The 22,296-nt window shown below is 36.4% G+C and overlaps 1 protein-coding gene across 3 annotated transcripts in view; it reads right to left on the bottom strand.

The window, feature by feature from the left end:
• PDS5B (PDS5 cohesin associated factor B) overlaps nt 1-22,296 on the bottom strand; it is a 108,969-nt gene that overhangs the window by 63,374 nt on the left and 23,299 nt on the right. For all 3 annotated transcript variants that reach the window (XM_005482470.4, XM_005482472.4, XM_005482471.4), the window contains exons 3-8: nt 21,772-21,975; nt 17,073-17,159; nt 16,877-16,974; nt 15,686-15,812; nt 9,000-9,080; nt 7,079-7,219 (exon numbers count right to left, since the gene is read on the bottom strand). In XM_005482470.4, the coding sequence (XP_005482527.1) occupies nt 7,079-7,219; nt 9,000-9,080; nt 15,686-15,812; nt 16,877-16,974; nt 17,073-17,159; nt 21,772-21,975 (738 nt within the window). The remainder of the gene's footprint in view (nt 1-7,078; nt 7,220-8,999; nt 9,081-15,685; nt 15,813-16,876; nt 16,975-17,072; nt 17,160-21,771; nt 21,976-22,296) is intronic.

The raw sequence follows: 22,296 nt of genomic DNA, 5'->3' as shown, positions 1-22,296 counted from the left end.
TTGAAAATGAGCACCAACAGTAAGAGTGGAAATATACCAGAGAAGGCCTTGTTTTATCATTGTTTTGCATCACATTCTTTAATTCAATACACAGAATATGGACCTTAATGCATACTTCAGAAATGTATGTCAACATTTGTGCAATTAGTGTGTACTTATTGTTCATCGTATCTTTTTCCTTTGCTTATTAAAGAAAAGGGAGAAAACCCAATTGGCTGCAACAATTCCTTGAAAATGGGCAGCTAAAATTAATTTCTATTAATTAGGCCAGATTATTGCTTAGGTGATATTACTAATCCATTATTATTCCCATTTTTTTTCTGGTAAAAGTTAAGAACTGTGTAAAATACTGGGGTTTTTTCCTAGCATCTCTGAACTCTTATTAGTTCAACATCCCCTTCTGAACATGAACAAGACATAAGAGCACAATATAGCTGTTGGAATTCTTTTATACGACACCACAGTTTTGGAGACAAACTATTTCTCCTGACTCAATACCATAAAAGGGCTGAAACGTTTGCCAGCATGTCTTTAATTCAGAACCCTAAGAACAGTAAAAGCATTTGTAAAATCCTTAAAGTAACAGAGCAAGAGAAGTGCAGGATGCACTAACAGTGATATATTACTACATTACAAAAGACTAACTCTTTGGAATACACTTTAGTATTAAGTATTCAAAGCACTAACAGCAAATCCATTAATATGGTTTTTTGCATTTGACTAATTTTTTTCCAATTAACATTCACATTGATATTACTGAAAGCATTCTACAACCACCTCCTCTTAATCTGCAATAAATAATAGTTTTTTCTTAAAGAGCTTCAGCCCATTATACTACGAATTCTTGTTCTGTGGGGCATAGTTAAGAACGTCTAATTTCTTTTTTTGGGCTGCATTAGTCCAGCCTTCATGACTTACATCCTATCCTCTCTTGCTTAAACAAAATGCTAAAATACTAAGCATCTCTGAATTTTTTTAGGGAACTAACACAGATTCAGAGCAAGACGCTCCAGAATGTGGAAGAAGGAGCCAGGTGGAGGAGCTGGGAGCACACTAAACATTCATCTACTTAATTATACAGTCAGAAACATAGAGGAAAAAAATGACAACCAAACACAATAAAACAAACCCACAAAACAACAAAACCCTAAAATATCCTTAATTAATTAGTTGCAGAAGAAGCTTTTGCTGTATCAGCCACTAATCCAATTATAAGACAACCCACTTTTGTTTCTAGTCCTGTTGTAGAAACAACAAATACCTGTGATTATGGACCTTGGTAAATAATTATTTGGTTCCTTCTAAATTTTTTGCCCTGATGTTGGCTTCCCTGAAACATGGTTATATACACTCCAAGGGGTAACAAAAATAAACCTGCACTTCCTACTGGATGAATACATTGCTGCTACAGTTTCTCTCCTTTATTCTACTTTAATCTCTGCTCTTTTTCTGAGGGTGATAAAAAAGGCATCAAACTCTGAAAAAATCTTAATCTTTCTCCATTCTGTGAGACACTCTGTACTTGAAGAGTCAGACCCTTCACCTCTTAAGTAAATCCAGCACTCTAATAGTGTTCCATCATGACTTGTCAATACAAATTGACACCAAACATGAATATTTCCAGTTCCCCATACATGGTCCCAGCACACAGGCAGCTGCTCTTTGGCCTAGACATTTGAGTCTGTCAGCAAGAGAAGCTGAAGCCAGTCAGATTGTTACCACTACTGAGTCCAGAAGACTAGGCAGCACTCCGGGCCTGGAGAGATTGGGAATAAGAAGTGGACACATAACTGAAACTTCTGAAAATTTTAATTACCATACCCAGGAAGAAAGGCAGCTGTAAAATAAGAAATCATCCTTTTATTGATTTTATTCATTACATCATATTGGTTTAGTAAAACAGTAAGATAAAAGCCTAAACCCCATGACAATTATTTCCAAAACAGTCTATTCATGAGCTTTCCATTCTCTGAACATTTAAATGTTATTTGCTTTCTGTAACAGAAATTCCTAAAATTTAAGTATGAAGTTTGAAAAAAGTTCCTTTCCTTTAGTTTCTTCTACAAGCTGACCTATACAATAATACATTTTTAGCTTTTCCCAAACCCATAGTGCTTCTGTGTCAGTACTAGATCTCTATACACATCACCTTAAAATGCCAAGATCACGCACAAATGACTGACCCTCACGGAAGAGGTTAAATTAAATTAATATAGTGCTCATTCTCCTGTTAATTCCCCAGACTCCTTTCCATAATCAGGCAAAAACCAAATTACTAGTAAGATGCAAACCATGATTTCACACAGTTTCACAGAGCTTAACAACAGAGTTCTGCCACCTGAGAACACAGGAGCTTTTTCTTTACATAAATCTATAGAGCTAGGGCAGGTTGACCCCCGGCAGAAGCCAAACACTTACCCAAGTCCCTTCTCTCCAACAGAGAGAGGAAGGGAAAAGGAAGGTTAAAAGGCCCATACATCAAGAGAAAAGAGTTCAGTAGGTAAAGAAAAAGCTATGTGTACAAACAGAGCAAAAAGAGGAACTCATTCACTACCTGCCACTGGCAGGGAGATGTCCTGGCACTTCCTGGAAAGCAGGGTCTCACATAGGGATCACTTGGGAAGACAAACAGCATGAACACAAATTAATCCTTTCCTCCTCCTTCCCCTGGCCTTTTATTGCTGAGCACATCTCCCCTTTCAACCTTCTACTCTACTCAGCCTACCTGGGGGGAGGAGGAAGGGCACAGGGAGAAAGCCTTTACTTGTGCCTTCACTGCTGTACCAAAATGGCAAGGTGCTTGAACACTAGGTGGCCACATCGTTTACATCCCAAATAGTGAGTAGGTTCAACAGTATTAGAGATACCTAAACTTTCACACAAGTTTCATATCAAGAGTTTTTAACCCCTCTTCACATGGTCAAAAATTTATTTGGTCTCTGATGAGAAAGTCCCTGGATTTTACCCCCACTCAAAGAGACAGTCTACAACCCTAAACCCATGAAGATAAACCAGAAGGCTTCCTGATAGAAAGAGTGTAAAAATTTTCATGGAGATGAAGAGCAAGAGATTTGGATCCTGTCAGGTAATGAGTTACAAACTCAAAAGATTTTTGTTTACATCCTCAAAGTCCCACCAAGCCACAAATCAACCAGAAGGCAGAGGAGATGGCTCAGCGAAGCTCAGCTGATGGTTAGGGGAAAACCATCACCACTTCATTTTCAAAGTATGCCACAAAACCAAAACCACAGGATCACAGAGTTATAAAGGTTGGAAAACTAAAATCTTTAAGATCCTTGAGCCCAACAGTTAATCAAGCACCACCATGTTTACGAACGAACTATTACAGGCACTTCCCTTCTCCAAACTTCCAGAGACAGTAATTCCACCACTTCCCTAAGAAGCCTGTTTCAATTCTTGACACGTCTTTAAGTGAAGAAATTTTTCCTAATACCAAATCTAAGCTTCCCATGGTGCAACTCAAGGCCATTTTCTCTGGTTCTGTCACTTATTACCTGGGAGAAGAGACCAACTCCCCCACTTTTCTACAACCTCCTTTCAGGTTGTTGTAGAGTGAGTGAGAGATCTCCCCTGAGCCTCCTTTTGTCAAGGCTAAATGTTTAGAAGCAAAGAAATTAGATATTACACAGAAAGTCTGTTCCATGTACAGAATATGCAAGTAGAGGTAACATTGCTGATACCAGGAGGAACCCATTCAAATTCATGCAGAACTAGCCAATTTTACACCTGAAACCAAGCTTGCACTTCAGCTTGCAAGTGAGCCAGAATACTTGATATCTTTCTCAGGTAAGTCTGCCATGAGCGTACTTCATGTGGCCAAAATTTGTTTTCACTTACTGCTTTTGAAGCCAATGAAAAGGAAATTAATATTTTCAAAAATATAGAGAAAATTATTCAATTTGTCTTCGTAAAGATACTATGTCCCCTTCCGTGTGTTCAGTGCATGCAAGATGAGATCATTCTGGCACATCTCCACAACGCAGTTGTTCAGACAACCACAGCTTTCCTTCAACACTGGACAAAAGAGGAAAGTTTTTCACCATGAGATCAATCAGCCATTGGAATAATCTCCTCAGAGAAATGGTAGATTCCCTGATATAGGACATTTTAAGATCCAGCTAGACAGAGTGCTAGGCCATTTTGTCTAGACTGTGCTTTTGCCAAGAAAATTTTATCTAGATGATCCTTGAGGTCCCTTTCAACCTGGTATTCTATGATTCTATGATCATCTGCTAAGAAATAATACAAATCTCCTAAGGAGCAAAGCAGCAACATGAGATCTTGGAAAACACTAACTGTCCCACTACCTCTTAAGCACTACTGGAATATTTGCCTTCTGTAACCACAACTCTGTATTCAAGAGCCATATCAGACAATTTCATAAACAAAAACTGGATCTTCCAGTGAAACTACATATTTCACCTAAATATACTGTACAAACCTTAACTTCAGTACCCAGTAGTCCATGGTAAGTGAGCTCAGGAGGACAAGGCTCCTTAACTGGGCATACAGCAACACAGTACTATGTGCCACATCCAGAAAAGACAAAACCACTGAGTCCAGCTCTGAATGATATGCAGGACTCCCTGAAGCTCTTGGCTATTGTATGGTTGATTTTAATTGACCTCTATTGAAAAAAAACAACTCCCCTCTCCCAATTTTCAGTATGGACTGTCATGCACGTTTTTCCTTTACCAGCCACCTAAACCAAGGCTTCATCAAGCATAACAGGGTTACTGCTGTCTAGTTTCTTTTTATTTGAAGCAATAAAAAACTGGCCGTCTTCAACCATAATCACACTGAGTTTCATTGAAATCACACTTTATTCTCAACACACTAATGAGCTATTTACCCATTTAAAAAATGTTGACACTAGCTGCTGCTGTTCAGAATAAAGCTAAAGCTATTGTTGGAGTGGAAAGTATTTAATCATCACTGGCAGGTTTGCATGTAGAATGAACTTGTGCTGATCTCAGAAAAAACACAGGCTGACCATATTTCAGAACACTTATCTTCAAAATACTCTTCTCACCACAGAAAGATCTTAAAGACCCCTCAACTCATTTAGAACCATTTGGGTTGAAGGGACTTTTAAGGACATCCTCCAACCACCCTGCTGTGGGCAGGAACACCTTCCACTAGGCCAGGTTGCTCAAAGCACCATCCAGCACAGCCTTAAAGACTTCCAGAGGTGAAGCACCCACAAATTCTCCAGGAAACCATTCCAGCATTTCAAACTTTAAACCAGGGGTATACTATTCCAAAGGGAGGTGCTTTTTTTCTTCTTTAAAAGATGTGTCATTTGACAGCCAATGGGAAACAATAGGCATATATTATTTTTTCTTGTAACCTGAAGTATCAAAACACACGTGGAGTAACAAATGATTACAGTGTTTTTGGAATAGCTACAAACTATATTAAGTTCAAGAAACCAACAAGGAATAAGAGTGGTAAGAATGTAGCTATCAGAACCTACATATCTCCTGGAAACATTGTTAAACTTGATCTTGTAGACATCAAACGCAAACCGCTCACCCTTTAAGGGTTCAGACCGCAGTGAGAAAACTGCGCTAAGGATGAAGGAGACAGAAAGCAACAAAATACATGTACATCATCTGGAAAGAGCACACTAAACAAAGAACAGAAATGCAAACATGAAAAAAATGTGTTGTAAATTAAGAAGTACAAAGAAAACATGGAAATGCTTAGGGTTGAAATCAGCTAGCTGAAGAAAGAGACAAGAATTTTTTCCGGCCTGGGTAAAGAGGGAACAAAACAAAACAAACAAATAAAAAGTTGACATTGGCTACTGGACTGAATCCAATAAAATAAGACTCAAAAATTACATCAGTATTGAAAATCATGAAACATGAGTCAATGAAGGAGTAGGATGACAATTGAAGAACCTGCAGATTTTAGTGGACTTACAGATGGGAAAGTTACTGCAATTATATGCCATTATGGCAGCAGGTAAGATCAAATATCCTCTATAGCACCTTCAGCTGCAGAAGTACTATTTTTACTGGAGTGAGACTGATAATTGTTTGCCATTTGTAGGAACAGGAATTAAAGGCTGAAAAAAGGTCTACTTTGAAGACAGACAGCAAGCAGTAAATTGAACCCTACTTCTCTCAGAAATGTGAACAGAATGACAAAGGCATTAAAAAACTCCCTCATCCAGCAAGTGTAGCGTGCCTGCCTAGCAACATTAGGGAAAAGTAATTGGCATGAACAAGCCACTGTGATAATATATATTACCATAAGAAGAGGCCAAAAGTGCTAGAAACCCAAAATCTGTCCTCTGTACTAAAAACATTCAAACTTACAAGAGGCCCACTGCACATCAGCCCCTCAAGCTTAGTAACAGATCACATACAAACAGAGTAATACTAATCTAACCACAGGCCCCACAGAAACCCTGTGGAATGACACATAGAATAAAAGTAGTGCAGAATGAAGGGAGAATCAACTCGTGTTACATCACATTTGTCCAAGTGATGGAGACACTTTGAAAAGGAAGTCAAAAAGAAAAATACCTATTAAAATAGAGAGCTAGCACCAGCTACTCTCCAGACATACGAAACAAGCCTGAAAAATCATAAGACATTGCAGCAATTGCTACAAGACATACTGATGCATTCCACCTGTCTTCTTTCATCTGTCACAGAACTACAATTTGGGCAAAATTATTAGTATATATATTCAAAATATGATGTCTTTCACAATAAATAATAAGTAAACCCAGAAATAAAACAGGTCAAGCCCTCAAGTCATCCAAAAAATGGAGTTATTGCTTGAAATATACAAGCCCAAACAATCAACCAACCAAATCCCAAATACACACACACACACACACAATAGGTTAATAAACTACAATTTAAATTACATTTTTGAGGAGCTGTATGGGTTTTCCTTTAAACAATGCAGAGAAGGCAATTTTTACACATAGTTCTATTTGCCAAATAATTTGAAGAACTTGTCAGTCAATGAAAAAAACAAAACAATAAAGGTCAAAGCATACATGTTTCAAATATATAGAAAGGGTAGAAGTGCTTACCTTAAGTTTGAATTCGAGCTGTGGTAGTACAGAAAGCAAGAGGTGACTGTCAATATTGTATAACTCCAAAATCAAATCAAATACATGCTCTGACAGGTCACTAATTGATGTTTTACCAAGCATGAGGACTTGATTGAAGAACTGGGAAACAAAACAGATTACAAATCAAGAATGAGAGTATACACACACACTTCTAAATCCTAAAACATTAAGTCACTTTTAACCTTACATTAATTTCACTCCTGAAAGAAAAAGGATGGAATGTGGCACACACAGATCAGGATTCCATTGCAGAAGTCTTAAAATATCATTGTCTTGTATGAAGTATTATACATAAAGGAAAACACATTAAACATGACATTTGCCCCAGCAAGCCTAAAAATAATTTAGGAAACACGACTTTAAAGGAATTTCAGTGCATCATATATTTTTATAGTGGGACTATATTCAGAGTTATTCCACTATAAAAAACCATCATTTCAAAAGTATTCTAACATTTAAAGCAAGGCTGCAACAACTGGCTAATTACTACACTACACAGCTGACAGGTTAAGGAGTTGAAAGTAAAAGCATAGGAGTTGATAACTGATTGTTCCAGAATTTGTATTCAAGCAGCATAATGCAACTGTAAAGCAAATATTTCTTCTTGGTAAATTTGACATACTTGAGGGAAACTTCCCATTAAAGAAAATATTTCCACACTATTTTCAACAACATCCTCCCTGATGGGTGAGAGGCAACTAAAGAGGAAAATATATATATATATATATATACACACATATATATTATAGTGCATATTACTCCAAGTTAAAGACTGTCTTGAAGAACTGTTTTGCTTTTCAGGATACAGACTTGCCTGAATGTATATAATCCTGGTTAGGAAACTAACTGATACTGTGTTTTTAAATGTATCTCAAGAAAGAAAATTTTCAAACCCACAAAATACCTCTCATGAGAAAGAAAGAAAAGAAGACTCCATGAGCATTCTTCCTATGGAGGAAGATTCTTACTGTATAGACTTCCTGAAAGCTCAGAAAACGGCACCCAGTTTGTAATCTAACCTTATAGATGAAGAAAATTAAAAACACATTCCCATGCACCAACACCTCCCCAAACAGTAGGTTTGAAGTAAGAGTTTTTATTGAGCATTTTAAAAAATCTTAGAAAGCACCCACTTTCTAAATGTTGCAAGTCTGAAAGTAACAGAAAGCATTGAAGGTTTTCCAGTGTTTTCAAGCTCCTGAGGTTTTGGATAGATGCAGTAAGACCTGCTAAATCCTCAGCTGCTTAAAAAATAAGAGAGTTATTCTTTTTCCTATTGTGCAGCTCAAGATAGAGCATACTCCTCTCTGATCTTTACTTCCCCTCATCCATCTTCTATTAGTGTCCATGATGTCTACATTCAACTCTGGCACAACCCTCAATTCACTCAGCTTTCTTCTTTACTATCTATTCTTAGACTGCTTCCTTGTCTACTGCTGTGATAACAGCACTAAAATTCTGCTCCATCTTCAATTCTCTTCACTCTATATTGTCTTATCTCCTTACTAAAAGACAAATTTTCCTTACAATGTGCATATGTATTTTTATCAGAACAATATATAAAAATACACTTGGTATTCCAGTCACTCTAAGGATTGAATTACAAAGTCTTCCAAGACAGTAGAAAGCAAATTATCTATTGTATTTCCAAAATCTCAAGTATTAAGTACTTAACAGTTTCTATATGGTAACTAATTAGACTCAAAAGGACAGGTTACGCTGTGCTTCATTCATACGATCATTCTCTCAAAGAAAAATGACAACCTGTAAAAAGTTCTTGTTCAGCCCTTTTCATGTTTTCATGCAATTCATTCTTTTTATAACACTGCTCAGTTACAGAAAGTATTGATTTCCATGTTTGGTTGCAGTTGTCACTTACATTAGTAATGTATGGCTCAATTGCTTGTGCCGTCCTCTTTAGTAAAGCTTTTGCCAAATCATAGGCTTGCTTGTTTAAATTCTGGGGGGAAAAACAAACAAACAAAAAAACAGAAGAGTTATAAGCACACAGATTTATCTAAAAACAAACCCAAGAATTTAAAGCCATCATGTACTGGTAAATGCATTAAACAAATAGCCCGTTCTTTTTACATTTTCAGTAATAAAAATAATATAGTAAAAGCAAAGCTATTCCAAACAGAGATTTGTAAGGTTCACTGGTAATACTGAGGAAAAAAAACCAGCTCCAGGCAGAAGAGGACTTACTTTGCAGATGCACATCTAAAACTGATGCTCAATGAACTCAGTGCCTGCATTTCACCGCTCCTCCTTATCAGTTTTCCCAAAAACCAGTAAAGTGATACAAAGCAACAGAAAGGCATTTAGAGTCACCACAGAAGTGAGACTCTGAACAGAAGTACAGAAAACGCAATTCTGCCCTTGCATCAAGCAGCCACCTGTGAATCACCACCACAGCCTCTCCAACACACCATGCAAAGATAGTCTGCTGTCTGAGACAAAGAAAAAAACCCTAGAATTTCAGTTTACAGGAAAATAAAAATTGAAGTAATACAAAAATTTTAAAAAACATAACCCCTCTTCAGTATTCTTATCCTTCCATTTGTCGAAATGGGTTATTGCTCTATCATTGTTTTCTCCCTTTCCCTACACACATTCTCCACGCTCTAGTTGTTACATCCTTTCTCCAATTTCTAGATCACAAGTATTTTTCAAAAATTTTCAGGAGAAAATGCAACTCAGCCCTTGTGACACCACTGCAGTTGATTAACACACAGAAGAATGAAGAAGTCTTCAATACACAAGAATATGTAGCATTTTAATAGCTAAAAAAACTCTACAAAAATATAGTTTCTACTATATTTATTAGCCTTTGCAATTTAAAAAAAAACCAGTATACTCAGTTTATAATTCAACAGTAAAAAAGGGGCAGTTTGTGGTTGCTTTTTAAATATTTCTCACCATAAAAGAAGAAAACTTCTTGTAGCAAAATGGAAAGCAAACACAAGGCATCATGCTACAACCCAAGGTATTTCTTTCCTTGGATATGCTGAATGAAAGAGAAGATTTGAAAGGATATGGAGAGATCTGTCTGAAATTTCAAAAACCCTAAAGAACTATAGGCTTCTAAACAGCAGTGGGAACAGATTACCATTTTCTGATAATATAAACCAAAAAAGTCTTTGACTGGCCTACTGATAGAATTAAGTCAGGTGAACCTGAAACACTGCAAAGACTCATGCCTTAAGTGTTTGTTTCACTCAAAGCCAATAGAGAAGGTGACTAAAAATTCCAATTCCAGAAAAATACTTTAATATATAAAATTCTTTCATCTTACTACAAAACTGCACAGTTGTTCCATGTTCCAAGAAAGGGAAAACACTGCATACTGGATTGTTCTTTATGGTCAATAATAAAAAAGAAATTTAAAAAAAGGTATTTCCACTGGAATAATTTGTTTCCTATTATTCAAAATTGTAATGGTTCAGGAAAGAAAAGGCACAAATTACTATAACAAGCAATGTATGCCACTTGTAATTCTTGTTCTGATCCTGATCCACAGTTCACCTCCAGCATCAGAAAGAAAACCACTTCCACCAGGGTAAGAGGAAACTCTGGACATGAGCAAGATCTGGTTTAGTCTAAACAGCAGACCTAGCACAGGAGAGTTCCAACAGGCAGAACTGTTCTGATTCACATTAATTACAGTTTCAGCTTGTATCTTTTGCACAGCAGCTCACTTCAAAGCTTAATGCTTCCCAAGATAAACGCTAGAAGTGGCTATTTGCAGCCCTGAGTAAGAAGGAAATGTAATGCAAATACCTATCCAAAAAAGCTATAAAGAGGAAAAATAGTCTAGAGCATAAGTGGCTAAGGAAAGTTTGCTATTTTTTCATGCCTCATGTACCTGATTTAATAGTGCCAATAGTCATGACTCTCAAATGTCCAGAGGCCCCACTTTCTGAAAATAACAATATCAAAGAGTCTTAAAAGCACACGAGTTTTCTCCTCATTTTCCAGTTTCAGGGAAAAAGCAGAAACCAGTGAAAGCGGCACTGCCTCAGGTGAAATGAAAACAAGAGCAGCATAGCGTTTACCAAGTAGGTTCAAAGATCTTTTACAGAACTAAACCTTCTGACTAATTCAACAGGCACAAAAATATCCTAAGCTTCCTTCTCCTTAGGGAGAAATTTTAAAAGGACAACATCTGATTTGACAAATTTCTTCTGTTTTTAGATAAGCTCTTCTACCATTATTATCTGTACAACCTTCCCCTATGTTAGGAAAGAAAACTGATGTGTATTTCAAGATCTTTTAATGATTTAAGAAAGCCCTCATGATGGGGACAATTATCTTAATCAAGATGCCTTTAGGAGCATGTAAAAGCATCCAGTAGGCCTAAGGTTTTTAGAGTCCTGAACAGGGTAGGAACAAAGCCATAGGTTGGCAACACTGTTTAAAATAATCATTAGCAATTACTACATCTTGAAAGAAAAAAATCAAAATAAATATTGATTGATAAGCAGAAACAAAAGAATCACCCCTGAGAAGGCAGAACACAAATCTTCTGCAAGAAAACTGAGGTTACATTAAACATCTGAACGAGACTTTTTCCCCCGAAACTTCCAGGTTTGTTTCAGAAAAGAATGTTAATAAACAGTGGAGAACATTCACATTTTTTAAAACTTTGGGAGCCCTCCAGCAATAATATCTGAATAGAGGCTATCTTGGTCAACCACAAGTTCTCTCCTTTGTCTCAATTTCTACCATGATTTCTAGGCATTTCTTGCTGGTATTTCAAGATTTTTATACTTTAGGAAAACATCAACATTTTTGTCAATTTACTGTTCATACCTGCTTTTCTCTAGAATGAAAATTACAAACTCCTATTTTTTGACAGAAGAAGCAATGGCAACCTCTCTGACAGTACGGCACACACATTTTTGTGCTCACACAGACAATATTCTCCAGCAGAGTATGCCACATAGCCAAAATTATTTGTTCTTGCGCAAGGGGATCAGAAGTGATGGAAATCCATACACACTTGACTTTTTCTCAATTACTTTTCCAGTTACCTCTCAATAATCAATTTAACACAGATCAAAAAAATATGAGAGTGAAATAATTTTTACCCATCCCTTAAAAGAAAAAAAGGTAAGTGCCTTATATTTTATTTACAGGAAATTACCAAGCTAGCATCAATCTAGCCTTTATTTTGTAGTTTTGGGAGAAAAATCAAATGTTAAGTCTGTATCTAGTGCAAATATTCCTGAAAAGCATATTTTTCACATACTATTTACTTGGAATTTGAAAAGCATCTTCAGTTTTATTGTTATTATCAATGGTACAGCAGCTGAATTAGTACCCAAGAGCACCTGATAGAACAGTTTCAAGAGATTCTCTTGTTCTCAGGAAGGTAAAGAGATCAAGGACAGCTGATAAAGAAAAGGCTCAGCTGAGGTGTTGCCAACATAGATAACACTAAACATTAAGCAAATTCCTAGTAGGGACAGTTAAGAATTTAATTGTCAATATCACTTTTTCTAAAACATAGCCATGTAAAGCACGTGGGATGTGAAATGTGGGATTCCCTGTAGCAGTCCTGAGGCTGAAAATGGAACACTGGCAAACACCCAAGGAAATCAAGTACAGTTTGCCTTCTAACACACTGCACAAACACAAAATTGCTTTCAGGTCTGCCATAAAAGCATTGTAACACAAACAGATCATTAAAGGGTGAAGGAAAACTATTCATTTTTCTTGCCTTTTCATACTAACTACCTCTTCTCCCTTGCTGCTAGGTCTTATCTGGGTTTAGGTCACTTAAATTCATTCCTAATATAAACCTACCAAAAGAATTTCACTTGAGTTGATAGAAAAGAACTTACAAAAGGAAAAAAATAATTCAGCTTCAAAATTAGGAGTTAAGCACATGGTCAGACAAGTTAAGCTTGCCATTTTATTGGCTTATGTGACAGCTGTACTAGTCAAGCAAGCCTGTGCACACTCCAGCATGCCTCTTTTCTGATATTGGTGTCAACTGCTTTCAATCAGGTTTACATTAGTATGGCTTTTATCCTGACTAAGTGAGATGGATGACAAACTCAAGGGAGATACAGTAGTTTAGAGTTGTCACTACTTCAGTGACTACTAATTACGGTATACAGACATTTGGTAATATATCATGTGCCCAGTATATGCTCTTTATGCCTGAGTTTTTGCAGCCATCCTGTGAACACCATTGCTTTTTACACTTCCCACTCAGGACTACAGACCATAGTATTTTTCCAAATATGAAAAATAGTTGTCTTGGTTTAAGGGGTAACAGCATTGAATTACCCTTTTGTAAACTGCTCAGCTAATTACTACATCTCTTAAAAATATTTATGTAATTTTTGCCTAAAGCTGTCCAGTGCTGCATTTCAGCCACTGGATGAACATTCTGCTCCCAACATATACTTACAGACCACAGGTTAGATAAATTATACAGACTGAGATTTGAGGAGCTCAGTCTTGTTTTACCAATACAACTCTTCTCTACAATGCAGCCATTCAGTTCAAAAGGCCACTACACATTCCCTCTCATACACAACTTTCCTTTTGGGCATATTAAAAATATACCACTGTGTCACTTTCTATAGACAAAACTGTCTCATCTTCAACAATCTCTTGATCTGATCATCTTCAAACAGAGCTAGTAGCAGGTCTATGTTCCTTCCACTCTATCAAAGATATTTTTTGGTCCCTAGGAAATCTGGGGATTCCTTACAGACCATTACACCAACGTCTGCCTTTATGCCATTTTTGGTGACCAGCCTGATCATCCAATTTTCCTTTTCCACAACCCACACAGCTGAACAGGGAAGTCAGCCAAGACACAGTTCTTTTTTGTGGTGGACCTTATCCTTTGTCTCCTTCTAGTTTTGTGCTCAATGGAAGAGTGGAAAAATGCTCAGCTCTGCATTTATTACACTTTTCCAACTTGACATCAGTAGCCACAGAAAGTAGTGAGAGGACCCAAATTTTAAATAATTTTAAATAAAAATTCACCATGTGAAGACTTTGAGATGCAACAGAAAAATATGAGAAGTTCCTTTCCATTACTATGGAAAAAAAAAAAGTTAAAGATACTCAGAATACAAGCTGACATTATGTATCTATTTGTTAGAAAGCAGGCTATAAACAAGAATCCTATCCATAGAGAGATTTTGATTAAAAGAAAAACAGCAGAAAATGCAAACCCCCAAACATATTTTCCTTATTAAAATATTCAGTCAGTAATTTTGAATCCACTATGAAACAGAATTGCTTTAGTGCTACAGACATCCTAACAGGATACAAATTCTTCAACTCAAAGACAGTTTATTAAACATGAAACATAAAAATAGTACAGTCAAATCAATTTGAACACAGATGACACAATGAAACAATAGATTCTTAATAACTGAGAACACAAACTGAAGTATTTTGCATATTCTTGCTTTTGTATTCCAAAGCTTTACTTTATAAATCTGGACTTTAGCCACACAAATTTCAGTCTAGTCCTGGCACAAAAGTATTAAACTCCTTGAAGAACACAGCTAAAACATATCCAGTGGTGCAACAAAAATTACTGACCTATATTAAGCATTTAGTCTTTCACTGTCAATAGAAAATAATTTATGTGCTACTTATTTACAGAAATTAATGGCCAGTGGTAAAGGCACACTAGTAGGCATTCCAAAGCATCTGTTAATAACCACTTAACCATACACTTTTTAGAAACTACAGCAGTTAGCACCTTCCTGAACATATTTTAAGAAAAAAAAAAAAAGCTATTAGAAGTGTCCAAAATACAGCTAAAGGACACATTCCCTAGATAATTCTCCACAGTCTTTTTTTTTTCATGCACAGCTTGCAAGTGAGTAGCCCATGAGATTTCAGTAGGACACAGTTAAATTCCTGAACTAAGGAGTCAGACTTCCATGCTTTTTAAACATTTAAGTATCACAGCACGAGCACAGTTCTGAAGTTTTTCCTTCAGTTCATCTACAGGAGACTTTTTTTTTAAACACGACATGATTTATTAAGGTAAGGTAGACATTCCTTGGGCTCTTCCTGAACCACCATTTCTGCACAGAGTTTTGATTCTATGGCTGCATCAGAAACATAACAATAACACCAAGCCAACTTTTCTGAAATGCAACAGAGCCAATTACAAATCAGCAGTCATAACAACTTTTTCCCTCCCACTAGGGCAGCACCTTAGTTTGAACTGTTGATACAGCATTACATCAATTAAAAACTTTCCAAAGGATGTATGTACCTTCTCTATTCCATTCTACCAGCACTGATGTGACATAAAAAAAACCCTGTGTTTAAATTCATATGATATTCAACCTTTTAGATTACTGATACTTTGCTTATGGAAAGTATATCACAGCAATGAAACTTGACTGAATTTTCTATTAAAATTACTTGTTTGCTAAAAGAAATCCAGATAATATCAAGACATTTGCTACAGCCATTCTTTCAATTAGAACTACATCTCTGAACACATACATCCAAGAAATCATGATTACAAAACAAATAGTAGAACAAAACAAAACATAAGCCACTAAATCTTACCTTATGTGCTGGCACTAGATTAACTAACACTGTATCCAAAAGTTCCTGTGACACAGTATCTCCCTCACAAATGATAGAGCTCATTAGATCAACCATGTGCATGTGTACTTTTTGGTTATGACCATTGCTGAAATCAAAAACAAGAATTCTTAGTGTAATATCTATGTAAAGTAAAAGTTCTGTTCAGAATATTCCCTGTGGTGATGACAAACAACAAGGAATAAAATCAGCAAATCACAAGTTTTCTTAAAAATCAAAGTACTTTGATTCCTTGATTGCATATACCATCATTCTTAAATTTCATGTTCTCCTCATTCACTACTGCAGTAAGACTCTGTCCCTATCATGAAAAGAAAGTGTATTAGAGCATCCCTCTGCTCTGCCCAGCACTGGGAAGACTTCCCATGGAGTGCTGTGTCTAGTTCTGGGCTTCCCAGCACAAAAGGGACACACACATCACAGACTCAAGTCCAGCAAAGGTTCATAAAGATGATTAAGGGCCTGGAGCTGCTCTCATGGAAGGAGGGGCTGAGAGAGCTGACATCTTTGGTTTTGCCTTGAGAAGAGATGGCTTAGGAAAGAACTTACTGGTAAGTTTAAGTACCTGATGCTGGGAGCTGAGAAGACAGGGCAAGACTGTCTTTGCACCACAGGCTCAGTGGTGCCCAGACACAGAACAATACAAGGGCACAGGGTGAAATACAAGACATACCATTCAGACATTTAAAAGGGTGACTGAGCACTAGAAGGTTGCCCAGAGATGGCACAGCCTTTCCATCTTTGGAGATGCCCAAAACCTAACTGGCTACAGTTCTGGGCAATCTGCTCAAGCTGACCTGGTTTGAGCAAAGGGAAAAGGCTGGACTGCCTCTAGCAGTACCTTCTAGAGTCTGCTACTTTTTGAATCATGTTTTCACAGCAATAATCCTCCAAATTCCTTAGAATTGCATATTACAGCATTCATTTTCAATAACAGAACAAAATAAATGCAGTAAATGACAACTAAAGCTAAGTTTCTAAGGAAAAAAAACATAATATGCAGTGTGTCTTGTCTCATTAAAACTGAAAAAGCTGACAGTTTTGCTACCTTTAGTTAAACTAAATTACAAAACTCATTAATGCTAAAAGTTAGAACTCGCTGACCCCAATCATGCAGTAAAATACTGTGAAATCTGAGGTTAAAATACTCACTTTATTACTGAAAAGAGCGTTCTATACAGCTGGGTAAAAATCTCATTGCTGTCCTCTAATTCAAAGCATATGTTATAAGACTTGACCCAAGCAATGTTCTGTGTTGGAACAGGAAAAAATAAAAGGAGTAGTTAACACAAGATTCAATTGAAAGATTATGCTTCACAATTATTATAAAATAAGTTATGAAGCTTACCTCAAGCAAATAAAAGTATCGATTGAACTGGGGGCTTTTTGTATCTTCTAAACCTTTAAGTTGCCTTGTTATGAACATAAATATATCCTGAAAAGAAAGAAGTGCTAGTTATTCAATAAACTGCAATTAGACCTTCCATGTAAAATAATTACCTTTTAAAATTACTTGTATTATTTAGTCACTGCAAAATATGCAGCAATGACAGACATTATTTCACTACCAAAAAGATCATGTACAAAAACATCATGGAAGATGTCAAGGAGTAATTTAAAAATACTTGATATTTCTTTAAAGGGTTGAGAAGTAACCTTTTCCTATGGAAACAAATGTTTTTCATTTCCAAAAAAGCATTCAACTTGACAAACACAGCTGCAACTGTCTGGCTGCAGAAGTCAAGAGATGATTATTCAGCAGGACAATGAATTTAATATTTTTACTTCATATTACAATCAGTTTCAAAAGAAGGAGAAAATAGCAGTAGGCAACTACATCTTTCCTAAGAGATGTTATTATATGTTCACTCTGTATTGTTTGTGCATTTCTCAGTCATCAAGATATTGACACAGATAACATCTCTTGCAAAAACTATAAACCAAGTTCCTCCTGCTTCCTCTATCAACTTTCACCACCAGAAGACTCCTTCAGAAAGTCTCACACAGTAAATTGAAGCAAGTTACAAGGAATAAATAGTCAATTATGAACTAAATAGAAACACACAGGAAGCTATCTTCTTAAATTTTTTTTCACATTCAGGTAATTAACAGATTAATGTAGTTGTGAATTTCCAGCTTACACAACTATATTAAATCAAAATATTTAGAAATAATATCACCAGAAACACTCTTCACAGCCTAAACTGTATCTATGTTTCATCCAATAACCTAGGTGTAAATGAAATAGATTCCAAAAGGATATATTCCAAAAGGTATAAAGCTGTCAAAATAGATAGAATAGAGCCTTACTGTTAATCCTGAAAATCCATCCAAGAAATAGTCTAAAAAGTGTTTCTGTAACACTTTCAAAATGACCATTTCTCCTAACCCCCCGAGAATAATACACAGACAAAAGACAAGAATATGGTTTCTTTTTTCCCAACACTATAACCACAAAATCCAGTCTTAATCATTAAGCTGAGCACTTACTGTGGATCTAGGTAAAAATCAAGAATTCGATTACATGTGACATCACCAACTCTTGGAAAAACAGCACAGCAAAACACTGTTCAGAGCTACAGCTACATTCACATTTTAATTTGGTTTGAAACTGATTTTTAAGAGTTAAGGATGATGAGAAGGATCATTGTCTGGTTCACACGTCAGGATCCTTTACAGAGCACACCATCTAGACTCTTCAGCTAGAATTAAACCAAAACATGTAAAGGACAGATCTAATGGTCTCCAACCACTCAGAAGCATTCAGTTCCCATGCAAAAGCTCATCTGAAGAATCCCTCCTTTAAAAATCAGTGCCTGAACACTAGCAGGCCATCAGTCCCCACCCAAAAGGAAAGCTGTCTTATGGAAAACACTGGAAGGTTCTGTAAAATACAAACTGAGACCCAGGGGAGAATAAGAATGAACTGAAGAAGAAAGGGGGCACATGACAGACTGACCAATGTCAAACATAAAAACTACTTAATCTTAGAACCCATGCTCTGTGTTAATTATTTTGTGTTAAACTTTACTTGTAGAGGTAAATCATCATCAGTTCATTTAACCAAGTATCTCAGTTTTTATCCTACAGCTCAGTATGCAATACTTATCTACTGAATGTGATTCAAAGATCCTACTAACTTTGCAATAGAAAGTTCTCATCATTGTGCTGCATATAACTACAGACATTAATGAATAGGATACATGCACAGTAAGGCCAACGCCTGAATGGTTCAAATAACAGCATGGTTTGAAAAAGTAAGCATTTACTCCTAAACTATTTTTTCCTCTTCATATTTAAAGACAGCAACACAGACTAAACTCAGAAGTACTCACTAATTTCTAATATCTTGTGTATTATGACCAAACATGTCCTTTTTTTAAGGACATTGCTCCCTCTTTTAAGCACACACAACATACCACTTGAACATGCATTTATAAATTCAAAACACAGGCTAAAATAAACTTTGGCTGCAGCCAAAAAATTACAATAATTTCACAACTGGACAATAGGTTTTCACATGAGGCTGCATAAAGCAAGTCTACATCAGAACCCAGATTTCAAAAACAAAAGTGGTCACACTTCAACTTCAGGGATATTGTTTGTTTTGTTTTGAGGATTTGTTTGTTTGTTTGTCTTGGGGTTTTTGTTTTGGTTTGGGTTTTTCATGTGTTTTGTGGATTGCTGTCGTGATGCCAATTAACTGCATAATGGATTCAGTAACCATCAGTGTCATGGCTCTCACCAGAGAACACCTTCAGAGAACTGAAGTTCTGCTACCATTTTACCCTTTTCTAAGGGGTACTTCAGCAGAGACAGGTAGACAGTCCTTCTGTTTCAGTCGTTTTCAATTGACACATATAAATAATTAGTTTATTTTCCCACCAGAAAATTAGATTTGGGCTCTAGGCTTTACACGTACTGAGGAGGGCTCAAAGTTAAAAGTTTTGAGATCACAGCAGAGCAAACCTACTCCAGGTCTGTTTTTATTCTACTCATGGCATTTTCCATCCCTGTTATCAACTCCCTTTCAATGATCAGCAAAGAACGTAAGATTTACACTGATGATACACACAAAAGAGGAAAACCTGAGATTCCTATCCCTTTCCTCAGCATCCCATTTGCACAATATCTAAGTTATAAAGAGATCCACTGAGTCTGAAGCAAGGGCAAAAAACTTGAGATTTAAGTATTTTCCTCTCAAGAAATTAAACCTTTTTAGCAGTCCCCTTTGCCATTTTTAACTTTGGTTTTACACATACAAGAATAGACTCAGCTGCAGTATGGATTTGATATTAAATAGTGCGTAAAAATAGTGCCAAGATATAACCCAAGAGGAAGTATTCTTCCTCTTACCTCTGTCATAAAGTGGAGGGAACTCTTCGACATTTCTATCAGAGCTTGTCCTGCAACCACAAAAGCTGAGTTCAGAAGAAATGGGTTTGCAAGAAACCTACCCCAGCAGCCCTAGGCCAAGGTCCCTATTGTTTGTCTTGTCTTTATTTCTCAAAATATGTTTAAAAAACTGCATCAAGAAACTGAATTCTGAAATCCACACAGATTACAGAACTCAATGCTGGCAACAGAAGTCCCTCATCCATTCCAAGTTCTGTCCCAGCAGTGTTTGCAGTATTCTGATACTTCAGGTATGAGATCAGTACTGTAAACCTTCCAATACTGGACACTACGAAATCTGAAGCTTAGTAGCATTTGGTAGATCAACTACTCTAAGGAGGAACTTAGTTAGCCCAACCCAGCCCAGTTGGGCTAACTAAGTTCCTCCTTAGAGTAGTTGATCTACCAAAGATCATTAAATCTTAGATCTACCAAAGATAAATTAAAGCTCTAAGCCTAACAAGCAAATGAAAACAGACTAAAACTGAAATAAGAATCAGGACAGCTGAAAACCAGACTTAAATAGAGCACAGTAGAGAAAGCTAATATTCACCTCCAGTTGAAGATGGTGCAATCAATAAGTGCAGGAAGTAGATGTTGTACCTCTGATTACACACTAATTCAGAATTTAGAAAACAGAACTAAGAAAAATCCTTAGATATCTCTCCAGTATGTCTGTTAACAAAAGATGTACTACAGCAGTTGGAACTGCCCTGTTTCCTTAATTAGGAAGCACTGCTGGCACAACCACTAGATGAGAAATTGAGTGATTTCCTCTTAAGTGATAACAGATAGACCATCCACCACAACCACCTTTCTATCCTACTGTGGAATAAACAAAGACCAAACCAAACTAAACAAAAAAGACCACACACATTTCTAAATCAGGGACACAAAAAAGCACACATTTTTCAGTGCTACTTTCACCTGGCTTTTCCTAGAATTCCCCCAAAACTTAGTTCATCACTTGAGATTCTGAATGCATGAGGGAAACAATTTGATTTTGAGAGTTGGGAACTAAGTTAGATTTCTACCTTAAAAAGTAAAAGAACTCACAAAATAATAAAAAATTTATTTCTTTCTGGAACAAATTAGTCAGATCTGTACTTCCTTTTCAAACCTGACATTTCTCTATCAACCATCTCCATCTAGTGGGATCAGTGATGTCTGTAATTGCAGAATTTCCCAAGCCACATCAAATATCGTTTAACTCTGTACAAAAGTACTTTATCTTTGTTTTAATAGAGCCTTTACCTATAAATATACAAGTAGGTGCCTCTTGGTAGTTTAACTGGAGATACAGGGGTATTTCCCCAAGTGAAGGTATTAGCTATCTTGCAAGAGATTGTGATAAAAGCTATACATATAATCAATATTTCTAAAGTAAACTAAGCTACAAATCCCAAAAACAGTTCAATAAAATAATTATTTTCAATACAAATTCAAAACTCTGCAAGTTATTGGAATATGTACAACACAGCCCTTTAAGTCATGGACAACTGACTTGACCAATCCCATCCTAAAATCAAGTGAAAACCTTGAAATGTTTAGGGTGAACCAGAAATAAAAGGAGGCAAAAAGCAGTCGTGACCAATTGTATTAATCATCGAGTGTAAAAACCTGCTGTGGAAAAAGAGATTAATTTTATTTACCTTCAGTTTATCCGGTGAAGTGTATGGAGCTTCAGGGGCATAAATTCTGAAAATATCGGCAAGACAACATGCTACCAACAAACGCACATCCTTATCAGGATGTTTGAGGAAAAAATCTGAAGCAAGATGTAAAGCAAGATTTAGGTAGAGCTCCTTTTCTTCTTCAGAGTCCTGGTCCATATCCATGAAAGTTTTCACAACCATCTAAATAGACAGACACACATTAATACATAAAATTAAATGCTTCATGTAACAGAATCCTTACTAAAAGTTACTTTTCTGGTTTTCTGCAACTTCTCTCAGAAACATTATTAGCTATGCAGTAGTACCTACTTGAGCAATCAGTGTTTTCATTTTTCAGGGCACAGGAAATACCTGGCCAAGTCCTCTATCAACTGAACCAACACACAGCCTCAGCAGAAATACTGAAAGTCTAGTTGTAGACTTCCCAAATCTTTTTGAGAAACCATATAATCAAGTTTTGACAATTGAAGAAGTGCAACAGGATTCACTGTTACAGCTTGT

The sequence above is a fragment of the Zonotrichia albicollis genome, chromosome 2 (genome assembly GCF_047830755.1).
Source record: "Zonotrichia albicollis isolate bZonAlb1 chromosome 2, bZonAlb1.hap1, whole genome shotgun sequence".
NCBI lineage: Eukaryota > Metazoa > Chordata > Aves > Passeriformes > Passerellidae > Zonotrichia > Zonotrichia albicollis.
The sequence above is the reverse complement of the archived record's forward strand: the minus strand, read 5'-3'. Positions and strand labels throughout refer to the sequence as shown.